This window comes from Nansenia antarctica, assembly GCF_963989245.1.
Source record: "Nansenia antarctica genome assembly, chromosome: 12".
Classification (NCBI taxonomy): domain Eukaryota; kingdom Metazoa; phylum Chordata; class Actinopteri; order Argentiniformes; family Microstomatidae; genus Nansenia; species Nansenia antarctica.
Genome location: NC_137682.1, coordinates 21,390,180 through 21,399,882, shown reverse-complemented (window position 1 = coordinate 21,399,882; position 9,703 = coordinate 21,390,180). Strand labels below are relative to the sequence as shown.

Sequence of the window (9,703 nt, the reverse complement as noted above, 5' to 3'; positions counted from 1 at the left end):
AATGTTCTCATTTAGTTTCCCCAGCCTGTTTCTATGTAAGGAAACAATGAAGGGTGTGCGTGCATGTTTCTTTCGTCTCCAAATGCTGTTTTCTGTTTCTCCATCCTCAGACTTAGCCATTTGGGTTTCTAACGCTACTATTGTTGTGTTTTAAGTTATTTTGTTGTTGTTGAATTCATGTCTATCCGTCTTAGTAAAAACGAATGTATAACTTCTGTATTGTCTATTTGTGATTTGTGCTAATGATCCTGTGTTCTCAATGTTGTTCTTGTTCCTGGATAAGAGAGGGGACAATGACAGTGAAATAGAAAGAAAGGAGTGAGTGTGATGCTTTAGGATAATATAACACACATACAATGCAACATACACTCACCGAACACTTTATTAGGAACACTTCTCGTGTCATTCAGGTGATGTAATGGTGTGGGGAATGTTTTCTTGGCATGTTAATACCAATCAATCATCACTTTGAGTATTGTTTCTGACCATGTATATCTCTTCATGGCCACAATGTACTCCTCTTCTAACGGCTACTTTCAGCATGATAATGCACCATGTCGCAAAAGAAAAAGTCGTCTCAAACTGGTTTCATGAACATGGCAATGAGTTCAGTGTTCTTCAGTGGCTCTTTGGGATGTAGTAGAACGAGAGATTCACAGCTTGAAAGTGCCACCTGATCTGCAGGAATTGCATGATGCAATCATGTCACCGTGGACCCAGAATCTCAAAGGAATGTTTCCAACATCTTATGGAATCAATGCCACGAAGAATTGAGGCTGTTTTTGAGAGCAAAGGGGGAGGCCCTTGCCCAGTATTATGATAGTGTTCCTAATAAAGTGTTAGGCGAGTGTATACTGCACTTAAAAACTTGAGGATACGTTTTGGGGTGTGGTCGATCAGTGTGAAGTCAGCGAGGGTCTTTCTGGCGTCCCTTCTTCAGACATAATGGGGGGTTTCACCGGTGTTTACTACACAATGGTGACCCCCCGGAAAGGATTAGTCGATATTGACTCCCCTTGACGTCCCATCACTACTGAATACCGTGTGAAACAGAAGATAATGTATGTGCAGGAAATCTTGAGTGTAGTGTATATACAAGCTCATACAACACACATACCGCAACAACCTCTACCAACCACACATAACGCCATGATCCAGGAAAAGGGCAAAGAACGTTCTGAGAAGTTTCCATGACGATCATGATCACCGCGTTGCAGAATGCCATTCACTGTCTTACCACTGAGCGTGAATGTACACAGCCATCACCCTTTCACTCCCCCCCCCCCTCTCTCTCTCTCTGTCTCACTTAGACAGACTCTTTCTCTTCCTCCCTCTCTTAAACACACACACACACACTCTCTCTCCTCTCCCCCATCCCAGATCATATAGAGAGATGGGGGGAAAAACTGATCATATCGATTTTGGAGCAGTGCTTTTATAGTGTAGATTTATTAGATAGAATATGACAGTAGTGCTATAACCCTTCATTAGGTTGCTATGACCCTTCCCTCCTGGCTTTATTTAGAGAGAGACGATTTTTGGAATGAACAACACTGTAAAGTAATGTAAGAAAAAAGACACTACCTAATATTTATATTACTATTTACAAATCATTTTTCAAGTCACAATATTTGATAACATATTCTGTTTAAAAACACCTGGCTGCTGCTGCTGTTGTTGTTCACACACAAAAAAAACGTGTTAATTGTTTTTTCACCGTTATCTTATATAAATAACCCAACGTCAGGATAATGCAGAGCTGGGCTGAATGAGGACTATCATTTTTACAATTACTGAGAGACAAAGGGAGATGGGGGGCGGGGGGGGTGGAGGGGGGCAGGTATGGTAGAGGGGTAGTGAGAGTGCTGCCACCTGGGTGTGATATGACCGCAGCTCCAGTGTTCATACTGCGGTCGGAGAGATTCCGACAGGTCAGACACACACTGCCCGTCGGAACAACCCCAGAACCTTCTGTTAAACCCGCCTGTATAGGAAGTAAGGAAGTCAATAAGGGAGGAGGCACGAAGGAGGGGGGCAATTGCCAGGGAGTGTGTGTGTGTGTGTGTGCATGAGTAGTAAATCGTGATGCGAAATGTTAGAGCTGGTATGGGTTTGATGCTTTTTGGGCGGGGATGATGCTGACAGTGACAGTGGGAGCGGTGTCAGGGGTGATCGCTGACAGAATGAAGTGACATTGTGTGTGTGTGTGTGTGTGTGTGTGAGAGAGAGAGAGTGTTGTGGGGGGGGGGGGTCTGGTCTGGCTTAGGCAGGGCTAATTGGATTTGGGTCCCCTCTCCTGCTCCTGGAATTTGGGGATCCCTTCCCTTACAGGAAGTTGTGCTTGCTGGTGGGTTTTGCCCCCCAGTTTCTCCTCTGGCCCTGGGAGCTTCTGTATTTAACTACCCTAACGATTACCATTCCAATTAGAGAGACCTAGCGTTAACCTCGCTGTTGGGACCACTAAGTGCATGACAGTGTCTACTAATGCGTTTAATACTTTCTGTCTGTGTCTGTGTGTGTGTGTGTGTAGATTTCCACGAGTGAGGACACACTCAATCCCACACACAAACAAACACACACACACAGACACACACAAACACACACACACACACGCACACACTACAACTGTCACTTGGAGAGTCTAGGTGGCAATAAATTAAAGGGGGTGTTAGTTTAAAAGGGACTGAGGGGGTTATAGATATATGTATAAAGGAGAGGTCTTGCTTCCTTCCTCTCCCTGGAACAGATAACACAGCGTCTGTGGTTCTAGAACAGGTTAGTCTTCAGGATGGGGTTGGGTTTTCTGTGGAAAGAGGACAACACGCCAGAAAACGGCCCAGTCATACTGTCCGCCGGCTGCCAGGCCTTCAGCAACTCTGGAGCCTGGGCAGAGGGTTGCACCATGCCTGGGTTAGAGGGGCCCAGGCTGGGCCAGCTGGGGGACTTGAGCCCCTGCAGGGCAGGCGAGCTGGAAGTGTTGCCGTAGCCACCGTTCGCAGGCGCAGGGCTCGGGCTGAGGCTGGCCGGACTGCCCATGTTCCCGTTGGCCGAGCCAGGCAAGGACGCAGTGCTGTCCGGAGTCGGGCTGCAGGTGGAATCTTTGGACTCGTCGTCGTCTGAGGAAGATCTGGGTTCGCCCTTCTTCGCCCCGGTGCTCCCGGTGCTCCCTCCAGTGCCGTTACTGGATTTAGAGTTGGCTGCACGCTCCTGTTTCCGGAATTTAGCACGCCGGTTCTGGAACCACACCTGATCCACACACACAGACCAGAGAACACGTTTTAACAATGAGCTAAACCAAAAGAAGGAAAAACAACAACAATTCGTGAGCTTAGAATTCTAAGGTTCTATCTCCGTTTAGGATAGTTCAGAGATATTGGGCGTCAAAGTTTTTACATTCCATTATGTTCTGTGAGATGGAACCTTTGTATTTTATGAATTAATAACTCAAAAACTTAGAAATAACACCACACAGGCATTAATAAACATTAATAAACACCTAATGGATCAGATTATGTAAAAAAACTCAATTTTGACAAAAATTGAGATAGAACCTTATAATTCTAATGTCACGAATTGTATCAATTGCATCTCTAAAAAAAAACAATGGGAAGGCAATCATAAATATGCAATTCAGTTTCTGATATCTGTCCTCCTCCAAGGGAATTGTTTTTCCTGCTTGAAATATCTTTCGATGACGCTCTCCCTAGAGTCTAGACAACAGTCTCACCTGCACGCGCGCCTCGGTCAGGTCGATCTTGAGCGCGAGCTCCTCCCGGGTGTAGATGTCGGGGTAGTGCGTCTCGGCGAACACGCGCTCCAGCTCCTTCAGCTGCGACGAGGTGAACGTGGTCCGGATGCGCCGCTGCTTCCGCTTCTCGTTCAGACCGGACGGGTCCGAGAAGAACTTATACGGAACTGCGGAATCAATCAATCAATCAATCAATATCAAGAACATAGAATCTTGTTTAATCATTTCGTATGAATTGTTGTAAGCTATAATTTAGTATGTTGTGAAGTTCAGCAATGCAATCCAGTACATTAAAAAAGTTATAATATTCTAACAAATACGGTGATGATAAACCTTTTTGTGCAACAATAATAGAGTGTTTTGTCTTTTTGTTTTAAATAAAATATTTTGAACAACAATAAAGACTAATTAACTAGCTACGTATTCTCAGTAAATATGTATGCCTACTATGCATGCACATGTTGGACAAAATATCATGACTTTAATTGTCTTATTAGGTTAGGTTTTTATAACCTAAAGCCTGTAACATTATATCATGTTATCTATATTTAAATATAAATAGTTGAACCACAACGACGGCATTTACATGTTAACATTAAGATTAACAATTCGTTTAAATATAGAGAATGTAATTAAAAACGTATAGCCTATAGAAACAGATAAGCCTATTATCACAAGCCCTTATTCCGTGTCAGGAGTGCACGCGCATAAAAGATCTCCAACGTGGGAAGTGCGTGGGAAATTGTTGTTATAATGTTTAGCCTATTATAATAATCATAACAATAACAATAAGAATAATTATTATGTATTTATTTGTTGTTATTATTCCCCGAGTAAGGGATAGTTCATTTGATCTTGAAGTAGTTAAATGATCTAATTTAGTGGCAAAAGCAGGTTCGTGCTATCGAATATCTGTAGGCTATAACACAGGCGGCAATTTAAATTAAATGTATTAAGGTCTAATGAATCAGCCTATAAAAGCATACATATGGAAATAAAATAAAACGGTATTACTCGGATTACCTTGTTGAATCTTAATCATGTAACTTATTTCGCAGTGACAAATGTGAAGGTGGCTAAATGAATGAGATAAAAACAGGGATAATTTACACTAGCCTAATGAAAAATTACACATTTGATTAGATTACATTGGAAATTATTACATTTTTGCGAATTTTGGAGTGATCAAATTGTACTCAACAAACATAAGTGCCAGGTGGTTATTCGAACCATGCACCCCTCAGAAAAGCATGAATACACATGTCGCCAAGCCCATTCTTTTAGGTGTGTCGGGACGGGATACAACGTTCTCATAATAATAACATTCATTATTGACAACGAATTTCTTAGAAAACCCGACAAAATGACTCAAAACAGTGCAGACAGCTGCAAATCAAATGAACTGGAAGGAACGGGACGAAGCGGCATCGAAGCCTCGCTGGGCTGCACTTACCTCCCGTGGCATCACGCGCTCTTACCTGTGGAGTAGGATGTTGGCTGATCGTGACGTTAGAATTAAAAGGTTCTATCTCCATTTTTGATCAAAATTGAGTTTTTTACATAATCTGACCCATTAGGTGTTTATTAATGCCTGTGTGGTGTTATTTTTAAAATGTTGACATTTTTGAGTTAGTAATTCATAAAATACAAAGGTTCCATCTCACAAAACATAATGGAATGTAAAAACTTTGACGCTCAATATCTCTGAACTGCCCTAAACGGAGATAGAACCTTATCATTCTAAGCTCACGTGATGTTCTTACCTGTGGAGTAGGGTGTTGGCTGATGTTCTTACCTGTGGAGTAGGGTGTTGGCTGATGTTCGCGCAGTGCTCCCAGCGTGCAGCTGGCCGTGCTGAGGGGCGTGCAGCCCGGGTTGGTGAACCCGGTCCGGATGGGGTTGTACTGGAACGAGCTGGCCTGGCTGCACGAGCTGAAGTCCGCATAGGCCGACGCCTCCATGGCGGCCATGCACGAGTCGTAGGAGTTCAGGTAGGAGTAATCCATCTTATACATGGAGGAGAAGCGCGGGGCCAACTCTGGAGTGAGCGCTGCTGTAACCCGGTGGTCTAAAATGAAGATCTCTGAATTGTAGCATGCAGAGTTAAAAAAACAACAACTTTTTTTAAACAATCAAGGCCCAGGAGAGTGAGTTTCTGTGATATCTCCTAGGACCACCTTTGGATCCCCTTTGGTCCCCAAGTTATCAACCCTACTCGCCAAATCTTCTTCAATCTTCGTCGATTTTTCTTATTTTCCGTGCATGGAGTCTATTTCTCCCCTCTTGGACACATGGATCTCTCTGTAATGCCGTTCCTCTGTCTTGCTCCCTCTGTCTTCTCTCTGTCAGTGTGTTTCACTTCCATCCACGTCCCTCTGTGTCTCGCTCCCTCTCTGACCGCCTCGCGCTCCGTGTGACAGCCCACTGGGTGAATCGCACAGTTATAATAACCTTGGCAGCAGCGGAGACAATAGCGAGGCGGTGGTCTCTCTCCATGACAATGAGAGGCTCGAGAGTCGATTGGGGGGCATCGCCTCGCGCGGCCAGCCCCCTCCCACCGCTCATGCATCACTAATGCACGCGAGGTTAACCCCCTCAACCATGCAGACGTCTTTATGTCAGAGAGGAAATTCAAGATTTGATTCTGATTTCTGAAATTAAAAGACGTGATTCCAAAATATAGTTCAGATTACACTTTTGTCTGCATGCAGGACTGAGCGAATGCAGTGGACTGAACCCACCAGAACACAATAATGATCATGCATTATTGACCCTCTTAAGTTATTGTTCGGTGTCAAAGAAAGTGATAGCATACACCCCCACACTGCCTTTCAACCTTACAGGTGATGTACTCCCATCATGTTAACACTATCTAAGAATCTAAATCTGAGATCGATTCAGGTGTAATGATTAGCTGAAATCGGACGAGAGCAGAATCATAGGAATCTTCCTCTTAACTGATTGTCAAATTAAAAGGCTTTTCGTTAGAGGAGTAAGCGACCTATATCCTCCAAGCAGCAATCCAATTTACGCGCGTATAGCCTACTCTAACGATTAGGAGTGTGTGTGTGTGTGTGTGTGTGTGTGTGTGTGTGTGTGTGTGTGTGTGTGTGTGTGTGTGTGTGTGTGTGTGTGCGTGTGTGTGTGTACGTGTATGTGTGTACGTGTACGTGTGTGTGTGTGTGTGTATGTGTACGTGTGTGTGTGTGTATGTGTATGTGTGTACGTGTGTGTGTGTGTGTGTGTGTGTGTGTGTGTGTATGTGTACGTGTGTGTGTACGTGTGTGTGTGTGTGTGTGTGTGTGTGTGTGTGTGTGTGTGTATGTGCGTGTGCATGCGTGTGCGCGCGCGCGCGTGATGTCACGGGGTTTGTAAAGTGTGGCCTTCACTCGCCATCAGTGACTTCTCGTATTATCACTGCTGGACCAGCGGCTGATGCGTCTAATGGCATTAGATAACCTGTCGCTCCTGATGTCCCCTGATGATGTCATTGAATAACCTGCCCATGCATTGTTGATCTGGGCTAAGTTCATTAAACGATCTGACAGAATTCATAAATGTTGGGAATATTTGGACATCGTGCTTGTTGTCCAAAACGCCAGTTATGATGGTCAGCCTCGGTTATAGATCGGAAGCTGAAACACCGAGGGGGGCTATAGCCTATATACCTCGAGGATCAGGCCAAGGCTATGATGAGCAAGATTTTGACTGTCCATGTTTTTAAACAATTACTGCGATATGAATGAATGAATGGTCTTTATTGTCATTGATACAGTACAGGTACCATACGAAATTTGGGAGGGGGGGTTCCCCTGGTGCTAGGAAAAAAATACTAAAAACAAGAAGGGAAAAGAGCTGGTTTACATAAATAAAGGCTATATACACTATCCACTATACTATACAAATAAAACACTGATAGCCTGATATATAGTTATATCTATAGGCCTAATTTAGCAAAAACAAAACAAATATTCGATGGAATAAATGTTCAACAATAGCCAGGTTGTTTAGCGTACAGGTATCTTCTGGTTTTCAGTAAAATGTCACGTTTTTTTTCTCTCTTTCTCTCTCGGGCTCAACTGGTCTGGCACCACCAGTCAGATAGCTGTCTTGCGCTCTGGCTCTAACCCGGTAAGACACGGGCCGCCTCGAGCGAGTGCGTCACGGTCACGGTGCGTTTAGGTAATTCTGGATTGAATGGCTGGTGCGCCGACGGGACCCCCACGTCATCCATCACCGGATAAATCATATGCACGCGCCAGCAGCTCACTTCCCGAAATATAGCCTATGTGTGGCACGCGCATTTAATATAGCCTATATGTGGCACGCGCATTTAATATAGCCTATGTGGCACGCGCATTTACCACTCTCACAGAGAAAAGGGAATAGGCTATAAACGTGATCAAGTGACAAACACACTTTAATCTGTTAAACAGCCACAGGTGTGACTCTTCAACCCATAGGTCGTTTCAGCACCGTGTCAGTGCTTTACGTTCTATAGCCATATGGGTCTGAACCATGTGACACATTAAGTTCTTGGGTCTGTTCGTGCTATTGTTTATCTTGTTTATACCTTGTTTATACCTTGTTTATCCATAAAGGCCTACCACCAAAACAAAATGAAAGAACTTCGATATGCCTAATTATAATATTATGTTAATATTCCTCAATATGAAGAAGAATAGGATGTTACTATCAGGGAGGACATGTAATTGTATAGGCCTATGGAAAATATACATCAATGTTACCTAAACGTTAATATTTGTCAGACAAAGGGGTCGGAAGTTCGTTTAATGCATTTCTCATTGAAAAGGCAACCATTTTAATTGCTGGACAGAATACCAAAACAATGAATTAATAAATGTTAAATAGATATAATTGCATTTATTAAATAAAATAAAAAGTTTCTGCTTGCTTACTCTGAATGTAAGATTTTACAATATTAAGGCAATATATTTAGCAAAAGAATATAGGCTATAGTCTACTAAATAGGCCTACTTTAAAAGGCCAACATTAGCGAGTTATAAACGTAATTTAATGTATTTTCCCTGAACGAATTAGTGACTTAGAGCTTTATTCGTTTGGTACAGGTTAATCAGTTTCAGCTATAAAGCCAACGAGGTGGTTCAGAGGTGGTTTGCTCCAAAGTTGTTAGCAATTGCGAATCCGATAAAACATGTGTATTTCTATATTGTGAGTACAATCGTTTTTTAAATAGTCCATTCCATTCTATTTTATTTTCTCAGTAAGCTTATATAGTAACGTTATGCCTATAAGCATATACGTTATGAAAAATATATATTGCATGTGCGTCGCTGATAATCAAAATATAATTTTGGATCGGCCTATGTGGCATAGAAGTGGAAGGGGAAATATCTAAATGGTTTTGATTGATCATTGAGACCTGTGCCATAAACAGTCACAACAAGGATGTAAGCCTTATCACTTGGACTGTTGCTCAACTGAGTTATCACTCTGATGACACCTTTAACGTGCACGGGTTTTATTTAATTGATTATCTGATCGGGATGGATCGGTTAGAATCTCTTTTGATTGACACCCTCGCGCTCTCCAGACCACCGGCTTGGCCCCCCGCGCGGCCTTTCTCTGAACCCGGGTTGTCTCAGTCACATCCTTTACTGATCCCTCATCCCCCCTCCGTCTCCCCTCTCCATCTCCTCTCCCCATCCAGGCTATCCATCTACCCTCTGTAAATGTATCCATCACGGCGGCACCCGTCTCCCCCCGCCTCATCAATCTCCCCCCTCCACCCTCCCCTGCTTCATTAGCCCAATCTGCATTCACCAACCATCGGTTTAACACTGCACCAGCCTCAGCCCCGTGCACCACTGGACCGGCAGGGAGACAGGCAGCACCCGCTCGAATGGGAGGAAACGATTACCGTCAGAGACACGGAGATGCAGAAAATAGATCATTAGGCCACATGTGGATTAG

At 43.5% G+C, this 9,703-nt stretch overlaps 1 protein-coding gene across 2 annotated transcripts; it reads right to left on the bottom strand.

Annotated features, from left to right (window-relative positions):
- Nucleotides 1–2,766: 2,766 nt before the first annotated feature.
- Nucleotides 2,767–5,763, bottom strand: phox2a (paired like homeobox 2A; the record flags this gene model as incomplete). 2 transcript variants are annotated; one of them, XM_080542820.1, is made up of 3 exons in its annotated part: nucleotides 2,767–3,289; nucleotides 3,720–3,915; nucleotides 5,544–5,763. In XM_080542820.1, 3 exons carry the CDS (start codon nucleotides 5,761–5,763, stop codon nucleotides 2,767–2,769), a joined length of 939 nt encoding a protein of 312 aa, XP_080398946.1. The 2 variants fall into 2 exon arrangements, with proteins under 2 accessions (XP_080398946.1, XP_080398947.1); XM_080542821.1 differs by having other exon boundaries at nucleotides 2,767–3,246; nucleotides 3,728–3,915.
- Nucleotides 5,764–9,703: the final 3,940 nt, after the last annotated feature.